The sequence below is a fragment of the Leguminivora glycinivorella genome, chromosome 22, assembly GCF_023078275.1.
Source record: "Leguminivora glycinivorella isolate SPB_JAAS2020 chromosome 22, LegGlyc_1.1, whole genome shotgun sequence".
In the NCBI taxonomy this organism is placed as follows: Eukaryota; Metazoa; Arthropoda; class Insecta; order Lepidoptera; family Tortricidae; genus Leguminivora; species Leguminivora glycinivorella.
In genome coordinates this window covers 5,226,358-5,249,291 of record NC_062992.1, presented here as the reverse complement: position 1 = coordinate 5,249,291, position 22,934 = coordinate 5,226,358, and the positions used below count along the sequence as shown (strand labels likewise).

The 22,934-nt window shown below is 38.5% G+C and overlaps 1 protein-coding gene across 1 annotated transcript in view; it reads right to left on the bottom strand.

Annotated features, from left to right (window-relative positions):
• Nucleotides 1-837: 837 nt before the first annotated feature.
• Nucleotides 838-22,934, bottom strand: part of LOC125237901 (facilitated trehalose transporter Tret1-like) — an 83,297-nt gene continuing 61,200 nt past the window's right edge. Inside the window, exons 5-8 of the mRNA XM_048145141.1 lie at nt 13,011-13,137; nt 8,505-8,740; nt 2,115-2,309; nt 838-1,421 (exon numbers count right to left, since the gene is read on the bottom strand). Coding sequence (XP_048001098.1) covers nt 1,158-1,421; nt 2,115-2,309; nt 8,505-8,740; nt 13,011-13,137 — 822 coding nt within the window. The 3' untranslated portion in view covers nt 838-1,157. The remainder of the gene's footprint in view (nt 1,422-2,114; nt 2,310-8,504; nt 8,741-13,010; nt 13,138-22,934) is intronic.

Here is a 22,934-nt window from a genome sequence, read left to right as displayed (position 1 = left end):
CCAAAAGGATCTGACATAAATGGGAAAGTGTGTGTGTCTGTTTGTTAGTCCGTTTTTCGGCAAAACGGAGCGTCGACATGATTTTTTAAGTGGAGATAGTTGAAGAGATGGAGAGTGACATAGGCTACTTTTTGTCTATCTAACCCCCCACTTTCCTAAAAATGGGGGGTGGACGTTTGTATGGAGCATTCCATAATTTCTGAATTAAACGCGAGCGAAGCCGCGGGAAAATGTTAGTATGTATATTGTTTGTAATTTGACCTGTGGGTAAACTATGTTAATGTTATGAGCTGCCTTTTATCTTCTTTACTACTTTTTACCGCCATAATAGAACATAGCCAATATCACAATCGCTTACGATTCGTAAGCGTTTCGTTAGCTCTCCCTATCGCTGTTCTGTAGTGGCGCGACAGAGACAGACTGCGTTTCGATCGCCACGTACCGTCAACGATTGTCACTTCGGCTAGGTCGTCAGATCATATCAAAATTGAGTTCCTAGATTCACCAGATTCCTGTTTCATCGAATTATCTTTTACTCGTATCGTGGCGTTTTAACCCTTTAGGCCCACTTGCACCAACCACTTTTTTTAAATATATAAATGGCCTCAGTCCCATTTGGTGGGACTATTTTGCCAGTGACAAGGTGATATAAGCTAATTGTTTTAGATTTTGGTACGGTAAGTGCGACGTTGTTCGGTAGTTGGCACTTGTAAATTGATAGCTAGATTTTACAAGGGCACGTGGACTATCGGCCCTCGATGACAAAAAAGGGGCTAAACGCGTTTCGAGATTAATTCTTCATCAGATTCTCACTATAACATTTAGTTTACTGCATAATAAGCTATCGATATTACACTTTAAACAACATTAATGAGCAAAAGAAGGAGAAATTATTCACGACACGATGCCGCTAAGATGGCACCCGAACCGGAAGTCCACCAACCACTTAACTCAGGGTTAGTGGGCTGTCATCTGTCAAATTCCATATAAAACGGTGGGTTAACCCTCCATTTTCGTTGGTGCAGAGTTCTCAAGAAAGACCACACTTCTCAATCACCATCTTTTTGTAGTTTTTTTTATGCAAAATTCTTAAGATGGCGATAAGGTGCTCTTAAACAAGAATCCGGTGAATCAGGAACCCCAAATTCCCTCCTCATTCACACATGATTAGTCTCCACGACCTTTTCCTCTTTCGTCCTCTTTTTCCCCTCCAAATCCGCGTATATGTCCTCTAGACTCCTCATCTTGGTCTCTGGTACACACCAGATGAGGTAAAACACGTTTGCGAGACATATAAAGCTGAAGACCCAGAAGATGGAATGGTAACCGATCCACGAGATAACTGGCGCAAACAGTTTGAGAAGCGCGAAGTCTGTGCCGAGAGATATGGCCATGATGAGAGTCGCTACTGTGCCTCGGAGCTGTGAACAATAAGTGGTTAGGTAAGTACAGTGCACTAAAACTTTACTAGCCTATTAGTTTTTAGGGCTGATTATATTCGAGAGCGGGCGTGCGAGCGTGCGTCCACACAATGAACTTGAATTTTGAATCTCTCAACCGTGGTGAGTATAGGACATTAGAAATTAGAAAATATAATTAGATAACTTTTACCTAAAAATGAAACAAAATTTTTATCCATACAAAATAAATCGGCCCACAATGTAATGCAAACACGCTCGCGTTAAACGCTCGTTGACAGTTGTCATTGACTGTCATCGCAACAACGTTTACAGCACATTGCTGCTGGGATTTTTTTTAATTCGTTATGGGGTGAAAATTAAGGGTACCTCACTCAAAATCACCTCTCAATTAATGATAACACTAAATGAATTCTATTCCTGGTTTCATTTATCACCCTTTTTACATTTACACGCTGTATTAATGTCATTATATTTATTTTAACGGTTAAAGCACAGTATAATAAATAGTACTATCGTACAGTATGGCCACTCCCGCTCCCCGCTGAAAGTGCCGCCCACCCCCTCTCAGTTACCGCCTGTCAAAAACGCGAACAGTAGACCTGTCATATTTCACTCATACAAGCATACTACGTGTTCACCTACACGAGCTTAGACTGTGTGCAAGGTGTGGTTAAAGAGAGGGTTAAAACTGACCTGAAAGTTGAACATCTCAGTCATAATCACAAATGGCAGCGGCTGCAGGCCGGACGCATCAGCGAAGATGCATACGCAAAGCGCCACGATGGGCACCCAGCCCGCCATGTACACTCCGATGCTTTGGAGATAGAACCAGACGCCTAGTAGACACATGCTGAAGCCGGCGAAGAGACTCGTAACGGCTAGCAGTGGCTGAAATAAATAGAATAAATATTTATTCGTGAACACAGTCAAGACAAAATACACATTAATAACAAAACAGTATTTAGTATTCAACCTGAGTTTAGTAAATTTATGTTTGATGTTACGATTATATTTGTCTCTGTTAGCTATTATTTCTCCTGCGCCAACATATATGTCTCTGTTTAACCCAATGGTTGGCTGGTAGAGAATGCCTTTTGGCATTAAGTCCGCGCCATTTGTACATGTTTCTTTAGTTGTGCAATAAAGTTCAAATAAATAAATAAAACAGAAAGGAATACCTAAAGTGCCACGAAATGGCCTCATCTCAGCGTGTTGCTGGTGACTTCCAGCGCTGATCTTCCGATGAGACCATCAAGTGAGAAAAATCCACGTAAGGTAACAGACAGAAGAAAAACAATATTACATAAAATAACAGCCTGGCTGTCAATATCAATAGTCTGACAAAAGTAAATAACTTTTTTTGCAAAACTTTCATTTTTGGCTCAAGCTTTTATCGCCGACTGTACCTTTCTTTCAACAGTAATTTACTGTTCTCCGAGACGTTTCTGAAAACCCCTTACTCGATTTACGTTTCATAACAGAGTTCCTATGACCACCTTTCTGCTCCATCATCAGATCAGGGGGGCTACCATGAAGTGCTAAAGCCATTCAGTTTAGGTTGAGAGAGAGGGACGGAGCTATGGAACTGCTATAGCTTCGTCCCTTTCTCTCAACCTAAACTGAATGGCTTTAGCACTTCATGGTAACCCCCCAGCTCCATGATACCATAACCATTGCATTGTCACGTGATTTACATATGTGTGCAAAATTTCAGCTCAATCGGAAACCGGGAAGTGGGTGGAATCATTAGAAATCAGCCAGACACGCTGACGTAGATAGCTCTATCAGTTGACCTACAATACACGTGCAGAAATCAATTGAAGACTCGTGCCAACAAAGGTCAATATACCAAGCTTACATAACATAACGTGACTTATATGCGACTCATTTATTAATGTAAAGTACATTATACGGTAGCTAGGCGCTCATGCATGACATAGGGTGCATTGGGTAATTTCGAAACACAGAAATACTCGGGTAATTTCGGAAGGGGAATCTTGATATGATGGAAATAATGGTGATTTTTATGTGACTTATAAATGTTATAGGACATTCTGACAGATTGACTGAGTCCCACGGTAAGCTCAAGAAGGCTTGTGTTGTGGGTATTATACTCAGACAACGATGTATATTAATATATAAATACTTATATACATAGAAAACATCCATGACTCAGGAATAAATGTCTGTGCTCATCACACAAAAATAGATGCCCTTATTAATTCGAATCCGGGACCGCGGCGTAGCAGGCAGGGTCACTACCGACTAGGCCAGACCGGTCGTCAAAAATTACCCCAATGTAAAAATTACCTACTCTATGTTATTTTCGTGATAATCATATCAGCCTAGCCGAAGTGACAATCTAATGTTTGAAGCTACGAGGAGATCGATATGAAACTAACTCTGTCTCCGAAACTAACTAAACTAAACTTTTTAGCATTACGCAATCTACTAAAATTGTTTTGTAGCTTTAAGTGTATCTAGTCCTAAGTCAGCATGCCTTTTGTAATGTTTATTTTTTAAGCCGCTATGTCTTTGGAAACGATATAAATTTTAACGACTTCCACGATACAGGCTCAGCCTAGTGTGGGAGTCACTGCCAACTGTTACTGTAAAATTCATTTTGGTAAATAAATATTTTTATATTTATATTTGTTTATTTGGAGATCCAACAACTCTTTTTTACTTTTTTTTTTACTAAACTTATACGAAAGAGCAGAGACTGGCAAATATTGGGTTGGTAAGAAAGTAATGAGCGATCGATTGAATTCCACATAAAATTTTTGAGAGATTTCTAGAATCTTCTATGGTCGAAAGTATGTAAAGGGCGAGTCGCACAGTTTCTCGTCAGTCATTCACTAGCTGTCGCCGAGCTAATATAAGGAAGAAAATGGACGAATTAAAAGTGCATGTAAGGCATTGCTTACTATATGAATTTCAGTCTGGCCACTCAGCCGCCGAAGCAGTGCGTAATATATGTCAGCGTGTTGCTCCTGAAGTTGTGTCTGAGGCCACGGCGAAATGATGGTTCCAGCGGTTTCGTAGTGGCGACTTTTCATTATCAGATCAACCTAAGTCTGGTCGACCGGTGAAGATTGATGTAGCCAAATTAAAAACCTTAATTGAAGGAGATCCGAGGCTAACGAGTCGTACTCTTGCTACCGAGTTAGGCTGCTCTCATGTCACCATAGAAACACATTTACACGAGTTGGGAAAAAACTACAAATACAGTGTTTGGATACCGCACGAACTTGATAGAGATCAACTAAACCGCCGTGCCGATATCTGCATACAACTTCTGTCTTTTCGCCGCACATTCAACTGGTTGGACCATCTTATCACTGGAGATGAAAAATGGGTCTTATATATAAATCACACACCCAAACGTCAGTGGCTAGCTCCAAACGAAAAAGGAATAGAGGCACCAAAAACAGAGCCTCACCCGAAAAAAGTTATGCTGTCCGTTTGGTGGGATATTCATATGACTGTTACCGCATCAGTATACTGTAATCAGCTTGAAAATTTAAACCAAAAAATCTGTTAGAATCGTCCACAGCATGATAAAGTTTTTTTCTTACACGACAATGCTCGCCCACACATTGCAAAAGTGACTCGGCTAAAGCTATTGGAGCTAGGTTGGAAAGTGATACCTCATCCACCGTACTATCCAGACTTGGCACCTACGGATTACGCATTGTTCAGATCGCTAAGCAATGCCTTGAATGAAAAAAAGTTCGATGATCAAGCCCATCTACGACAGTACATAGCTGAGTTTTTTAAATCTAAACCTAAAAACTTCTTCGCCGATGCTATTCATTTTTTACCAGAACGATGGAGACAAGTAGTAGATAACGAAGGCCGTTATATTTTTGATAAATGATTAAAATAATAAATTAAATAAAAATTACAATATTGGTTATGATTCGCTCATTACTTTCTTACCAACCCAATATTTGAGTTTGAGTGTATGTAACTGAACAGCCCCGGTTACCATGAAGGTAAGGTGCATTGGGGTAATTTCGAAAGTCACATAAAAATCACCATTATTTCCATCATATCAAGATTCCGCTTTCGAAATTAGCCTCATTTCCGTGATTCGAAATAACGTCACTACACCTTAGTAAAGACGTTCAGTGTAGGTCGAGGTAAAAGGGACACAGTTATAGCAACTACATAGCTCCGACTCTGTCTCTCGACATAAACAACGGTTTTAACACTTCATGGTAACCCCCGGTAGTTACGTATTCATTGCCACCGTGTGATGTGGTACAGTCAGTCAAAAAAGTGGTTTACCACTTTTCGACGTTATGTGTTTAACAAAAGACATATATAACTCCGTATAGACAGATAAAGTCTAAGAAAAATACGTACCTACCTCAGTATCATCCAGAAAAAGGTACGGTGGCCTAGATGGCATTACACCTTTGGGGTACGCTCAGCTAGATGGCGCTAATATTAATATTTGACATTTTAACACATATCGAGCTAAGAATATGGACCAAATTGTCAAAACTGAGGTTCAATAGTTTTAAGCCTGTGTCAAGGAATGGCAGTCTATGCACTGTGATTACACATTTTACTTCGACAGTAGGTAACTCTCTATAATAATAGGTACTCGATCCTCTTTGGTTTAACATAGACTCGAAAAATGGTAAACCATTTTCTTGGCTAGCCGTACCATCGCCGTATTTACTTAATTGTCGGATATTAGTTCGTGGAAGATTTTCCGTTCATTCGCGTTGAATGAATGGGTCCGTAATTGAGCATGATTAAAGGAAGGGTAACGTTAAGGACACTTGTATAGTGTAGCTATAACCGTCATCAAATATATCGGAGCGTCCGAGGCGCTCACTATAATTTGCTATAATATAATATCTGGCCCCGTAGCCGAATGGCATTTTTGCGACGTGGAACGCCACCAAAACGCCACAGAAATGTAGTCTGGCTCTGTCGCGCCAATGTGCAAGAGCGATAAGGAAGACCAGCGCTGTAGCATTATATGCTGGAGCATAATGCTGAGTGGAGTCCTTTTGTGGCCTCTATCTGCAGCATCAGCACCTTTTGTTGCATGCTAATAATAAGCAATATAGTTTTAAGTACCTATCTAGTTCTGTCGTGATTGTTTTCACCGAATGGCCTCATCGGAAGACCAGCGCTGGAAGTCGCCAGCAACATGCTGAGATGAGACCATTTCGTGGCACTTTTCTCTTTTAGCCTTTTGTGTGGATGTATGATTATTTGCTTGTGTGTCGGTAATTTTTGTGTAAGTATATTATATTGTTATCGTCGTTGTTAAGTGCTTACGAATAAAAATATTTCTATTCTATTCTATTCTATAATATCTCTTTTTTCTTCTTTCAAATGTATGTGGTGCTGTATGATGGTTCCTGCAATAAACGTTTTTCTATTCTATTCGATATATAGCTACGAAATATATATTATCGCGTTTGTGTATTCGGCTACGCAGTACGCACACTAAACACGCTTTTTTGTTGCCGTTATTCAGATTGTTTGTGCACCTTTACAGCTCAGATATATCTGATGGGTCGTAAGTCTCCATGTATAAAACTATTTTTGTCATATAACTTCCACATAAAAGGACACCAAAACACTAAAATATTATTTTCACTGCACCAACTAGGCTTACTTTGCTATTCGAAAACATATAGCAAAATTGCATTTTATTCACGACAGTTATAAATCTGATGGGTCGTAAGTCTCCATGTATAAAACTATTTCTGTCATCTAACTTCCACATAAAAGGACACCAAAATACTAAAATATTATTTTCGCTACACCGACTGGTAAAGGCTTACTTTGCTATTCGAAAACAGATAGCAAAATTGCACTTTATCCACAAGAGTGCAATAAAGTACTTTCATACAAATTCTAACTTGATGTCTTAAACTGGCTGGTAGAATTTACCTATAAATGGTGATTTTAAATCAATAAGTATTTAATAGATTGATGGATTTGATTTAGTTTGATGTTGATACTTAGTATTTTGTTCGTGTTGGTGTGGTGGAAAATGTTGTGTTTCACTCGGTGGCAAAGTTTGTTCAACCTTCGTGCCTTGAAACCCTCGCAACGCTCAAGCTTCCACTTTTTGAATATTGGAATCTTTCGCTAGCGGTTAAACAACCACTTTGCCCCCTTGTAAAACAAATAACTATTATTATACACAACGAAAGCCCGTTTAAAATACGTCCGATAAGAAAAAAGGTCCGAAATTACGTGGAAATGGATTTATTATACCGAATATATTAAAGAGAGGTTTTGAAATCACGGCCGATAGCTTTTCCGACCCGACCTCCAGAAAGGAAGTGGCCTCAAACAGGATAGGTACCCTAATTTAGCTTTGTCGGTCAACAATGTCACAACACAACCCAAGTCAAAACTGAAGGAAATGCCTAAAAGCGGAACCTGTGATTCAGAACAGTGAGACGGTATACAGGTTGATTTTGTGAGTATTAGCCAAACTTTGCACAGTGACTTTTTTTGAGGTGATAATGGAATGAATTTGTACTGTGATTGTGGTTGGGCCATTTTTTCAAAGTTGTCCACCCCACTTTTTTGTAACACGGGTATTGTTTTTTAAGCAATTCATACTCAGAATCGTGAGGTCTTTCGATCCTGATTACAGAAAAGAATTGTCCTAAAAAATGGTAACGGAATGGGAAAAAAAAATTGGGACACTTTTTTTGAGCTCTCGATTCTGTGTGGAAACCACATAAACATTTCCAAATCCAAAAAAAGGTCAACTTTGAAAAAATGTCCCGGTTAGGGCTACTTGCACCAACGAAAATGGAGGGTTAACCTGAGGGGTTAATCCACCATTTTATATGGTATTTGACAGATGACAGCCCACTAACACTGAGTAAAGAGGTCGGTGCAAGTGGGCCTTATACACTTACTCCTTTATTCATAAACGTACTCTAAAGTTATCAAGTCGATAAAGTTCGTTTGTCCCTTTCTATCACACCAATACGTCGGAAAGGGACAAACGCAACTTTATCGGCTTGATAACTTGTTTATGAATACGGGTGTTAGTATTTGTTCCTCGGTGAAAAAGTGTAAGTATACCTTCCTCCCAGCGCGATCCACCAGCTGACACGCCAGCATAGATCCCAGGATCTGAACAGCAGCCAACAGGATTGACTGCTTGTTCGGCGACAGAGCGATGCTGGACCCCTCGTCTTTGCCAGCTTCGGCGAAGATATGACTTGCGTAAACCAGCACGGCGATGCAGCCGCAGAATTCGCGGGTTAGGTTCACGATCAGCGCCACCCAGAACGCTTTGACGGCTGTTTTGTCGGTAACTGCAAGGAAATGAAATGTATCAAAAAAAAAATTTGAAAAAACCCCCGACCACAGATAAGAAGTAAATCTCCCGACCGCGACATAGTAGACCGATTTCTATGAAACATTACTAAGAACACGTCGTTATTGCGTCGGGGGTTAAAAAATTGTATGATGATTACACGTCATTAATTCAGTGATCGGTTTTTTGGATTCGACATGGGGTGAACGACCTCAATCATTATGTTAGTATGGATATGCCCCGGGAATCCGGGCTTAATGTTGTTAGAAAAGGCAAAAAAATATGTACAATGTCCACAATGCCAAATGGTTTTACTGCTCAACCAAAAATATAAAGCAACAACATTAACATTATAAACTTAAACTAAAAATAGTACATAACGTAATAGGCCTTACTAACATGCGATTTCATAACCACTATAAATCTCTCCAACAATTTAAAAATGTGAACTCTTTAGCTTTGATATTCTTACAATAAAATTTAGAAAAACAATTTAAATTTAATGTCCGGTTTGTATAAAATTAAAATAAATAATCATTATTTTTTCAATATTATCAATTTTTAATCTATTTCTTTTTACATCCAGAATCCATTTGTACGCGGATAAGACCTTTCTATCTCAACTGACGTCAGCGGAGCGAATTTATATAAAAAAGTTTCATCGGATGCTGTCTCAGACAAAATTTGTTGGGCGTATACTCTAAGTTCGTCCAAATCTGGATTACGAACCATTTCGTCGTATCAATATTAACTTTTCTACTTGATATCCCGCGAGGGTGAATCCAAAAAACCGATCACTGGGTGGCTAGCCGAATGGCACAATCGCTCACGAAACGCTCACGAAACGAAGCGCTAGTAGATATCTATCTCTATCGCGCTTGCGTATTGGCGCGACAGAGCCAGCGGCGTATCGCTTTCGTTTGGCGTCGGAGAAATGCCATTCGGCTACGGGGCCTGGACTCATTATACTCGTACACGGTCAAACTTTGCGTAGTGACTTTTGGGGTCATAATAAACAAGATTTATTATGGAACCTTTATTGTGTGGTAGAAGTAAACTGAGGGATATAGGTGCGATTATGGTATCGGAGTTGGGCTGCAAGCCGTCATTGCAATACTTATCACAATTTAGTTTTTAACCCCCGACGCAAAAACGACGGAGTGTTATAAGTTTGACGTGTCTGTCTGTCTGTCTATGGCATCGTAGCTCCCGAACGGATGAACCGATTTCGATTCAGTTGTTTTTGTTTTAAAGCTGAGTTAGTCGGGAGTGTTCTTAGCCATGTTTCATGAAAATCGGTCCACTATGTCGCTGTCGGTGGTTTTTTCAAAATTTTAATTTGCCTGTGTGGTGACGGGTTAAGAATTTCACCACCCCCTTTCTTCCCGTGGGTGTCGTAGAAGGCGACTATGGGATATGGGTTAAATTGTGGCGTAGGCGAGAGGCTGGCAACCTGTCACTGCAATGCCACAGTTTCGTTTTCTTTTAACCCCTTATTTGCCAAGAGTGGCCCTGAAGCTTTAGTAGTTTCATGTGCTCTGCCTACCCCTTTATGGGATACAGGCGTGAAGGTATGTATGTATGTATGTTAATTTTGTGGTTAGGTTATCTTTCAACCTCTAAATTGCTAAGAGTGGCATTGTTTGAAACTGGTAGTATAATGTGCTTTGTCTACCCCTTTTGAACAGGCGTGAGTGTTCATGTACATTTAGGTTGAGAGAGAGGGACGGAGCTATGGAACTGCTATAGCTTCGTCCCTTTCTCTCAACCTAAACTGAACGGCTTTAGCACTTCATGGTAACCCCCCAGTACGTTTGTATTTGTCATGCTAGTTCAGTCAATGTCAGTACATCTTGTACTGAGACGCCGCGCTGATCAGTTTGGGGAAACCCTAACCCCCTTATTCATAAAAAAACGTTCACAAAAGTTATCAATCCGACAAAATTCGCTTGTCCCTTTCTATCACACCAATACGTCGGAAAGGGACAAACGAACTTTATCGGCTTAGTAACTTTAGTGTACGTTTATGAATAGGTAAGGGGTTAATTCCCTATTACATTGACCAAGCTAACATCCATGTCCTTGGCAATGGCGATGACGTCCACACTCTATGACAGTCGAAAACTAATGTATATTAAACAGAAAGGAAAACAATACAGATTTATCATGTCAATTGGCAAGACCTCCCCGGGACCAATCACAGACCGCGGTCCAGCATCGCCCATTACTCCCAATCTGCCCCATTAATTCGTTTGTATGAATTTGTATGGCGCTAAAAGTCAATTGGCCAATGGACCTGTGATCTGAACTCTGTTTGTTTTCCTATTTTTTAACCTTGATTTGTTTGTTGGTGCTATACAATTGTAAACGTTGGCTCGGCAAACGTGGTGCAGGACGCCCTGTGACAAGATGGAGTGAGGACATCCGCAAGTTGGCTGGATGAGATTAGCTGAAGATCGGGAGCAGTGGCGTGCATTAGGAGAGGCCTATGTCCAGCAGTGGATGAGGATAGGCTGATAATTGTTATAAGTTATAAGTTGTTGTTATAAGTTTGACGTGTCTGCCTGCCTGTGGCAGCATAACTCCCGAATGGATGAACTGATATAGATTTAGTTTCTTTTGTTTGAAAGCTGAATTAGTCGGGAGTGTTCTTAGCCATGTTTGATGGTAATCGGTCTATTATGTCGTTTTCTTTACAAAATTTAAATTTTGTTTAACATTCCAGCGTGTATAGTCGAATGCACAAACTCTCACGAAACGAAACGTTCGTAGATATCTATCTCTGTCGCTCTTGCGTATTGGCACGACTGAGCCAGACTACCTTTCGAGACGTTTCGTTTTCGTTTCGCGTCGTAGAAATGCCATTCGGCTACGGAGCCAGATCTCAATTCTGCTGATAATTTCTACTTAGAATGGCTCTTCCCTTCTAATGTTTGCCGATTCATGCGATCAAAGATAAATCATAATGAAAGTTATCAGTGGTACAAGGCCCGCGGCCAATCGTTAATGCTCCATAGCATATCGTAAATAAGTAGGTAGTTAATTTTCCATATTAGTAGAACAATAGTTATTTGTTATACAAGGGGCAAAGTTGTATTTTAACGCCGAGTGTGGAATTGAAAAACGAGCAAGTGAAAGGATTCTATAGTTGAACCACGAGCGAAGCGAGTGGTTCGAGAATAGAATCCTGAACTTGCGAGTTTTTTAACACACGAGAAGTAAAATACATTTGCACCCGAGTGTAGCACAAAACTTTTCCCCTCACTATAGCGAGGAAACTACAACGCAAAAAATGCGTTTATCACTGCTTCCAGTAGTTCCACAGGTGGTAAATCATCTTTATTACTAGATTCACCTACTTTTATCAATTTTAAAGCAGTTAATTTGACTTTAGTCAAGGTCAAATTACTTTACCCACTAGTGGATAAAATGCGTTTTTACCCGCTGGTATTAAAGGACAAAACACGTGTTTCCGAGCTAGTGAGGGGAAAAGTTTTATACGATACGGTACGGAGATTAAGATTGGCTTTTAATTAGCCTGATTATGGTCTTTAGCTGTTCTAGGCCCGTGTGGTGTCGGATTAAGAATTCATCTACACTTTTTTCCTTCCGTGGCGGGTGTCATAGAAGTCGACAGTGGGATATGAGATCTTATGGGCTAAACTTTTCACTGCAAAAATCACGATTTGATCTTCTTCCAATACTTCCCTTAACTACTAAGCGTGGCACTAAAACTTGAGCAGTTTTAAGTGACCATTACGTTTTATCTCTGGTAAAAATAAAAGGGGTACCTTTTGCGAAGCATTATGTAGGTACTAGCTTTTGCCCGCGGCTTGGCTTGCTTTAGAAAGAGACAAAAAGTAGCCTATGTCACTCTTTATCCCTTCAACTATCTCCACTTGAAAAATCACGTCAATTCGTCGCTCCGTTTTGCCGTGAAAGACAAACAAACAAACAAACACTTTCCCATTTATAATATTAGTATGGATGTACAGTCAACCAATTGGTAGCCTAGCCCACTGTAGAACTATGTCATAGTGACGTTACAAATCAGGGGGCCGATTTTTGAGTCTCACTGTCACTAAAATACCGGTTGAAAACGGTGAATTGCCTATTATTTTCAGTGACAATTTTCTGAATTCGAACGCCGTGAGACTCAAAAATCGGCCCCCTGATTGTAAGAAATTTCTCACTGCTTCTCATTTCGACATGGTTGTAGAGTGGCCTAGGGTTTCAATTGGTTGACTGTTCGTATTCTAGTGACTTACATAACAGTTTCGGTGAGAACTTGGGTTCACTGGTGGTCTGCTCAATGATAAGGCGGTCCACCTCTTCGCTGATTCGTTTGTCGTCTTCTGGTAGAGATCGAAGCCAGCTCAGGACCTTCGCCGTCTCCTGTTGGCAAACATTGATGTTTTAAAACACATAGATAATCGGGGGTATCAGCACGGTCGTGTGATTAATAGCCTACCTCCTCGGTGCGCCCTTTTTGCACTTACAAAAGGTGAGAACGGGACGCACCCCGACACAATAAGCTGTAATCGCACTAATGTGTTAGAGTCGCAGATTTTAAATTGGAGGATTTTGGTATTCTGTGACCACGGCCAGTCGAAACTTCGGAGATAAGGCAAAATTATGTTAAGAGATTGTGATTACCTTTTTCATTGTTGTCGAGCTCCCAATATTTAAAAAAGGATCCCGGTCAATATACTTAAAAAATCTAAATAATTAAAATAACCGTAAATCATTCAAAACTCAAAAATGTATTGTCACGAAGATCTCAATTCAATAAACTCTTAATATACAGAGTGGGGCCTGTAACAAAGGCGAAGAATTGAACTGTAGGCTATTCTCGTTATACTGATCAACATTTGTTCAGTGACTTTTAAAAATTATGAAGTCTTATATTTTTTAATTTTTCATACAAAATAAATATTAGCTTCAATGTACGCCATTATTGTTGTCATTGACGTTGTCTGTCACACTTTAGAGTTAACAGAATTCGCAATACATCTCTAAAAATTCGCAACTCTTAGAAAAAACTTTCAAGGGTGATAAAAATCAAAATACAAGTTATTTTTAAAAGTCGCCGAACAAATGTTGACCAGTATAAGGAAAATAAGAGTTTTGAATGATTCACGGTTATTTTCATTAGACTTATATTGACCGGGATATAGACCGTGATTACCTTTTTGATTTTTGTCGAGCTCCCGATATTTCGACGCAGTTTCCCGTGATCATGATGCATGCAACTGCGTCGAAATATCGGGAGCTCGACAAAAATCAAAAAGGTAATCAAGGTCTATATCCCGGTCAATATAAGTCTAATAAGGAAAATAGCCTAGAGTTCAATTCTTCGCCTTTGTTACAGGCCCCACTGTATAACACTGCCTGTTAAGATGTCAATCGTTTTCAGTTCCCAGCGAACGAAACAGCGCTTCGAAGGAAACGAAATGTTTTTGCCGCCCCCTTATGGCGGAATGGTAGAGAGATATTAGTTTCTTTCCCTGTCCAGCGATTTGTCTAGCTTTTTATATGAACGTTCTTTTCAATAAGTCGCATATCGTTCGGGGTTCGCCTGATAGATTATCCTGTACCATAGTTTTCATTCTCACATTAATCCTTAAGTGCATAGTGATTTATAAATAAATAAAAATAAATATTATAGGACATTCTTACACAGATTGACTGAGACCCACGGTAAGCTCAAGAAGGCTTGTGTTGTGGGTACCTACTCAGACAACGATATATATAATATATAAATATTTATATACATAGAAAACATCCACGACTCAGGAACAAATATCTGTGCTCATCACACAAATAAATGCCCTTACCGGGATTCGAACCCGGGACCGCGGCGTAGCAGGCAGGGTCACTAGCGACTGTGCCAGACCGGTCAATTTATATATGCATCATGCATTTTTTACTCTATTGACAGCATGTTAAAGTTCATACTTGAATAAATATTTGTGTTTTCATTCGAGTTTTCTTCGGTCGTGTTTTCATTTATCGCCACTCGTTTTGAACTTCCTTTTTTACGCACTTGTATCGTAATGTACTATCATGAAACGATCCGAAAGGCGAGTTAACTGTGAAACTAAGCGAAATTCAGAAAAAAGACATTTTACTCTTAAAATGTGATCATCAGGAATACGCTCTGTTAATGTTAGTTATCAGCTTTCATATTACACCGTGTGTGCCTTTGCAAACTATTACTAAAATCAAATTAGGTACACACACATATATGAACACGTGAGTCTTCTGATACAAGACTTGTACTATTATATATTCTGTGATACAAGTGCCTGCAACGCACGGCGATGTTCATTTGTTTGTAGCAATACGTCTTTCATTCTCATACACATAATACTGTGTGTATTTTCCGACAAGAACAAAAGGTGTCGTGACTTCCTTTCATTCTCTCTCTGTATTTTGATTATGCACTTTAAATAATAGATGTGCATTGAATAGTTTATTTTGTCTATAAAAGAGTAGAGTTTAATTCTCAAGGAAAGATCAATTGTTTAGTTGCGGGTGAGGATCAATAAATGAGATATTTATTAAAAATACTGTTAAGTTACATACATACATACATACATATAATCACGCCTGTATCCCATAAAGGGGTAGGCAGAGCACATGAACTACTAAGTTTCAGTGCAACTCTTGACAAAAAGGGGTTAAAAGAAATCCAAACTATTTAATTATTCATTTATTAACTGTTAAGTTACTTATCTGTTAAGTTAGTAAGACTTTATCCGGTCGCGGGTTCGAACCCCGGCTTATACAAATTAGTTTTCGGAGCTTATGTGTGCGAAATCATTTTAGTCTCTGTCATTTAATATTTGCCAGTCGCTTTTCGGTGAAGAAAACATTGTGAAGAAACCGGATTAATCTCAATAAGGTCTAGTTACCCTTCAGGCCCCGTAGCCGAATGGCATTTCTAAGACGCGAAACGAAAACGAAACGCCGCGAAAGGTAGTCTGGCTCTGTCGCGCCAATACGCAAGAGCGATAGAGATAGATATCTACGAGCGATTCGTTTCGTGAGCGTTTGTGCATTCTGCTACGCACGCAGACAGGTTACGCAAAATCTTGGGATTAGTTGTCAAAGCGGACTCCAGGTAGCGAATGTCGGGATAAGGCAAGGAGAATGTGACTGTATTTTACTTATCATTCGATTACGCTACGCCTGTAAAACGCTGTGTTTTGTTCCCAAAAGGTGTAGGCAATACATAATGAAGTTTTGATTCCTAAATAAATTTTCAAGAGCGGGCACCTCCGGCCTGTGTAGTCGCGTGGCACGTTCCTACTATCTTCTTCTGAGTTTTACGTAGTAATAACTTATTAGTATTAGTTAAATAAAGCGTAGGTACTTGTCGTATTACAGGCAAGTGAAGGATCTGTTACGTTAGTAACTTATTAATTATCTGTGGAGCGGATGTCTCGAACCCTGTACTTACAAGTTAACGAAAATCTTTACACAAACACACAAGTTTAATCAGCTTTTATTGTTTCATAATCTCATGACGCAGAAGCATAGTTTTCAAGATCTAAATCCGAAGAAAAGGACCTTCATCAAACCCCCCTCTCCCCTCCACCTTTAGGGGTACGGCCGGGGACGTTGGATTATGTTAAGCTCCTAACTAGGCCAAACAAACTTAAGATGTCAAAAGTTTTGTTCTTTGCATTTCCCTCCGTAACTTTTATTGTTTGATAATCTTTATTTACATCCATATCATAAGTTCTCTATAATATGCTTAAGAGCGATAAGCAAATGGCCTATATTAACCCCTTGATTGCGGAAGTTCAGAGCCCCATTACAATTAACATGCATCGTGATCGTGACGCGAATTGGCGTTTTCGGCAATGAATTGGTTAAGAAATCTGTATCTGCTAGGGATTCTTCATTTTTACTTTACGATATCGGTAACTGATACTCTAATTACATTCAAATTTAGAACGTTCCGTTCAGAATGAGAATCATATTTGCGGTTGAAGTGCATGTATCAGTCATTTGTTTCAAATGTCTAACATTTTCAACATGAACTGACAGTTACTAGTTGATATTACATCTTGCCAGAACTTAGGCTATATCTGTATATTGTAGAAAACTTACTTTATTACCAATATAGATGTAGAGAAAGACAATTAATGATTCATTACATCAAATACAATTAATATCTCTAAGAAACTAGCGTCTTAACTCTTACGGTTATCGAGTTATTAAAAAAAATAAAGATAATTACTGAACACGTGTGTGACAGCCTTTACCAATTTCAAATGATATTTGTTTTGACATGTGCCGTCAGTCACTGGACACTAACTTGAAAGTTATTGTTAAGGGTCTCTCACACTAATAAATTAATTTATTATGTATGAAAATGATGAAATATTTTGTTGCGAATTTAACTAAAAGTGATATACAGGGTAGTTCCTGATAGCTACGTGTCGAATTTAACGGAAAACAAAAGTGTAGGTACATAATTAGACATTAAAACACTCGTGTTGTGTTGTTTCGCTTTCGCCACTTAAATATGTGGTCACCCAAAATATCTTTCCACTAAAAAGATGCGTGAACATCAACTTTCTTATGGAATTCGAACCATCGCTACATTTTCAATCAATTTTTAAGTGTTATGGCTCGTTGCTGATTCCATCAATTTCAGGGTTTAGGAAAACACGCGTTTTATGAAAATATTTTTTTATATTTTCGGCTTTTTTTAGTGCCAAAATGTGGTTGACCTATAACTATTTGATTACGCCCTGGCGGATATCATCTGTCTATTACTGTACAAGCGTCCCATGACACGGGTAAAGGCAAAAACCGGTTTTACCCCTTTTTCTCATTAAAGTGTCAAAGGGCCGCTACGGGCTACTAGTTGACTTCGGTCTCGCATGCCTCCCAAATGTCGGGAACACCATATAAATATAAAATAAGGTATAACAAACAAATGCAAGATAAACTGATATTTTTTCCGTCTATGATGCATATAGACATACCTAGAAATAAGTTTTTTTGCAAAAATATACGAAACAGATAGTATACTGTAAGCGATTGTGCATTTGGCTACATACTTCGCTCACGAGACGCTGTTTTACTATAAGTTACAGCAGGACAAATCTCGACTGGGGGGCAATTGTAACTAATCAATTTTTTCCATTATTACACTATGATGTTGAGTTCTACATATATCCACTAAACACGCAAACCATATCTAACCGGTGGACACTATTTAATATTGCAAACATTGTAAAACATGGAAAAAATGGACCAGATATTTGCCCCCCAGTAGAGATTTGCCCCGCTGTACCTTACCGCAAAAATGTATTATCTATGAGTAGTCATTTAAAAACGCAAAAATGTAATAAGATAACTAATGCTTAAAATTGAAATAAAAAAATATTCATACAAAATAATACGGCTCGCAATGTAATGCAAACACACTCGCGTTAAACACTAATTTGACAGTTGTCATTGACTGTCATCACAACCACGTTTACTGTACAATTAGTGATGAGACAATTTTGAAAATATAATTATCGGGTGCAAATTAAGAGTGGCTCAAAAACACCTCTTAATACCTAATGAATTAGGGTTCAGTTAGGGCCAGTTGCATCAACCACATTTGACAGACACATCATCGTCACGCAGCTGATGTCTATTGAACTTCCCATACAATAAAAAACGAACCTTTAATGGTGACAGACGGTTTGAAGCAACCGGCCCTAAGTTTAGTTTAATTTATCGCCCGTATAAAACTTAAAGTCGGCGTTAATAGAGTTTGTGAACAATGTAAACAAACCTTGTTGTAGTCAAAATGTCTTTAATTTCCATTCTAACTCATCAGATGTTGGCTAAATTCATGTGTTATTTATCAATTCATATCACGTTATAATTCTCAACCTTTAAAATTATAAAATTGTGCTAGAATATTGATATTTTAGTTTACATTGTTGACAATTTCTATTGACGGCGATTTTACACACTGTATTTAATCCTAAATTCTTCCATCTTGTCTATCAGTATTTCTTTTTTCCGATCAATCATTATTTCACTCATATTTTCGAGGTGAACTCCTCTATTACATAGGCGAATTTCGTCGTTCACTTAAACTACATTCTAACCCTATTAAAACCGGGTCTTTTTGATCAAAGATCTTCCTGCCTTTGTTATCTATAATATCTAATGGTTAGGTTAACACGTTCACTGCGTTACGGGGGTTTTTGAACCCCGTACGCTGTCATCACTCAGTGCGGGTGAGAAAAATCGTGTTCTCTCCGCTGGTGCGGAAGCTGTATTTTGGTCATTTTTACAACTACGAAAATGACAAATATACATTTGGATTTCTGTTCAAAAGTATTATTTATTGATATATTAATTATGTACGGGGTCTCAGGAACCCCGTACCGACCAGGGGACAAAAATTACCTTCTAGTGCGATACGGGTCTCCATGAACCCCGTAAAAGAATTTGCTGGCCCGTACGGGGTTGTGGGCACAGTATCGCTAGTGCAGTGCTTGCTGAAATACTTGTTATCGGCAAATTAAAAATGAAGCGCTCGAACCACACGTTTGAACTACTATATATTATTCCAAGAACAAAGGTTATCCCACACAATAAACGTCAAAATCACCACAAATTGACATCTAATTGCAAGCAGGTAATTATATATATGTTTTTAATATGTAAAAACGGTGGTGGTTTATCTTATTTTATTTCTCTTTGTTACTTAATTATATTAACTACTTTCACAAAAATACAAGAGTGCGAAGTATCATATTTTTGATGTGTAATTTTTCTATTAATACAGCATATACATCGATTGTTTTATTTCCCATCACTACTAATTTATCGACCTTAATACATTACATGCGTTACGGGGTGTACTAAGCCTCGTATTTTTTCAATTTTAGTGCGATACGGGGATAAAATAACCCCGTATTTTCTTTTCTATATAATTTTCTGAGTTTTTATCGTATCCACGTGCGGGGATAATGAGACGTAGGAAATTTCATACTTTTACAGTTAGTCGAAAAAAATATTGGAAAATCCAATATTTCAGGAACTTACAGCACTTTTAACAGACTTAGGCGTACGGGGCACTTTTATACCCGTAACGCACTACGATGTAAACTATTACGGGGCGGATTGGGCCTCGTAACGCACTAGATTTTGGGTTAAGGTTTTGGTTTGCCGCAGCGAACGTGTTAATTAACTATTTAAATTAAATAAAAACTAAGCGAATAAGCCTACTGGGCACCATCACCTCAGACCTCAGACAATGGCGATCAAATATATGAAAGAGGCGCGTTCCTACGCACACAGTCTAAGCTCGTGTAGGTGAACGCGTACCATGCTTGTACGAGTGAGATATGACAGGTCGACTGATTCGACACTTAATCGCTTTTATCCAGCGGATGTAACGAGCACACTAGTTGTATAAACTATCGCTTCGGTGTGTCGCATTTACAAATAGGCAGTGCGAAAGGAGATGGCGGGATGACCTGCGTGCGTAGCACACTATTGTGCCTGAGCTGTAAATTCATATTTTTGACACATTTGTTTTGAAGTATGTTGCGATGTGGCTAAGACGTATCGTTTACCAAATCTAGCGATTATTTACGAATTGGTTGAATCGATTAGGCCCTATGTACAAGGAGGCGCTTAAACAAATATACGATTTCTATCAACTTACTGAAATGTCATTTGAATCGAAATGACAGACTCTGCCACAGCACTAGTTTAAAAATAAAAATTAATGATAAAAGACATAATAAGTAAATCCTGCGTGATAAATTAATATCGTAAAATACTCACTAATGAAAATCCGCAAAAATGTAACATAATTATGTTAGATTATGTTTAAAGTAAGCGATGATATTGTTTTTAAGTACTCAATTTTTTTTTATATTATTACAGGATTTTATTTAAAATTTCATTAGGTCGCGCCAGTTTACGTTTTGTGGACGCTGTCATGTGTCAATTATGGTACCTAATTTCAAAAGGGGATATTGATATGATGGAAATAATGGTAATTTTTATGTGACTTTCGAAATTAGACGACTAATTACCCCGCTGCACCTTATAAAGGTTTACAAACCGTTTTTAAATAACGCGATTAGTAATTAGCGATACAATAATATAATTTGCTCACGTGGTAATGCGTAGGATCGGAACGTGATATAAATAGCTAAATGAGATTTGAATGGGATTCTATATTTCGCCAAACGGCTTGGTTATTTTTGTGAAATGATTATTTAAATCGCTTTTTAAACGATCGTTTTGAATACCTGAGCCTGATTTAAGAAAATTAACTCAGGGATACCTACAGTCTAGCCGAGGCGAAGACGAGGCCTACGTAAACGACGAAACGAGCTTGTCCAGAAGGTGCTTGTTCATCTTATAATTTGAATTTTGAAGGGTAATATTCACCTATGTTTAACTACCTCTACAACGTGTTACACCAACCACTGAAAACCTCAGACACCCCAACAGATTTTTATTATTCAATTCAATTCAAAATATCTTTATTCATGTAGGCCTAGTTACAAGCTCTTATGAATAGTTCATTACATATATATTATGATCTTAATCTAACCTAATTATCAGAGCAATTTATTGTTGTAAATTATTGTTCATATTAATATTGAGTCTATAATATACAATTTCATATAAAAATAATCGTTAAACAAAAAATATATAATTAGGTATATATATATATATAAAAATACATGTCTAGAATATTTCTAGGAAAAATCCAATGTCCAAAAAAATATTTAGAGTTTTTTTTTTTTTTAGCCTATATTGTTTCCCACTGCTGGGCAAAGGCCTCCCCTGTTTTCCGCCACTCATCACGGCTCTAGTTAGTCTAGAGAATTTATTCTTAAATCGGCCTATTATTTCCAAAGATATTGCTGTTTCTTTTATTTTCGTAAGTCTAGTTGATTAGTAACTCTACTCTAAGAACAAATTAAATTATTTTCATAGAAAATATTTTAACTTGTATTTTTTAAACGAGCCTTCGGGAATGTCATATACTTGGAAATTTCGACCCTTGCCTTCGTGCACAGATGGCCGAGTGGTTCAGGCATTCGCCCGGTAAGCGGAGTACGCTGGTTCGATTCCAGCTCGGAACACTGGAGGCCTTGGTCACTTTTTCTTTGTATATGACATTTATTTAATGTTTATAACATAATAGTAGTGTTACTACTTAAAAAATACAAGTTAAAATATTTTCTATGAAAATAATTTAATTTGTTCTTAGAGTATGAATGGCAGCGCCATCTCTCTTCGCTAGCTTGTAATCACCTGAGTTGATTCAGCTAGGAGGTCGAACCATACTGTTCTACCTCAGGGATGGCAGAGGGCGCCACGAGCCTTCGGGAATGTCATATACTTGGAAATTTCGACCCTTGCCTTCGTGCACCGATGGCCGAGTGGTTCAGGCATTCACCCGGTAAGCGGAGTACGCTGGTTCGATTCCAGCTCGGAACACTGGAGGCCTTGGTCACTTTTTCTTTGTATATGACATTTATTTAATGTTAGTAACTCTACGTTCGTTGATTACGTATGCGTGCCGTGTGAGTGTATCATCGTGGTCCAAACAGATTACTGGCAATTCGTAATCCTTATTGCAAAGGCATAAGGCTTTAGGTATCTTATCAATTGTCAGTCATACAAACTGGGTTTAGAACAAAAGTCGATAAGGCGATAGTTTGTTACAAATTGTAAGAAAAACAGCCCTTATTGCCTGAAATACGGTAGTGACATTGGCAACTGACATTCGCTTTGTAGTAACAGGGACTGACCTGTCGTATTTTCGCCATGATAAATTGAACCTTATCACTGAGCCAGAAGAGCGAAATTTTAAAAATTCAATCTTTAATTAAAAGAACAGCCAGTATTAAAACATTACCAAGTATGCAATCCTCTATAAGAGATACAGTAGTAACTTTTGCTTTTGTAACTTTTAGACCTGGCACGCAAAAAATGAAAACTAAATACAAAAAATAACCTGCATTAAAATATAGCGTAATCGATTCTACTCTTGATTCTGAACAAACTGTGTTCTGGTTTTCAGTGCATGGTGTAACACGTTGTATATTTACACGTATGTAAGTACAAGGTAAGAGATATGGGTCAAATCGTAAAAACTCAGGTACTAAATGTTTCTCCGAGTCCCGTTT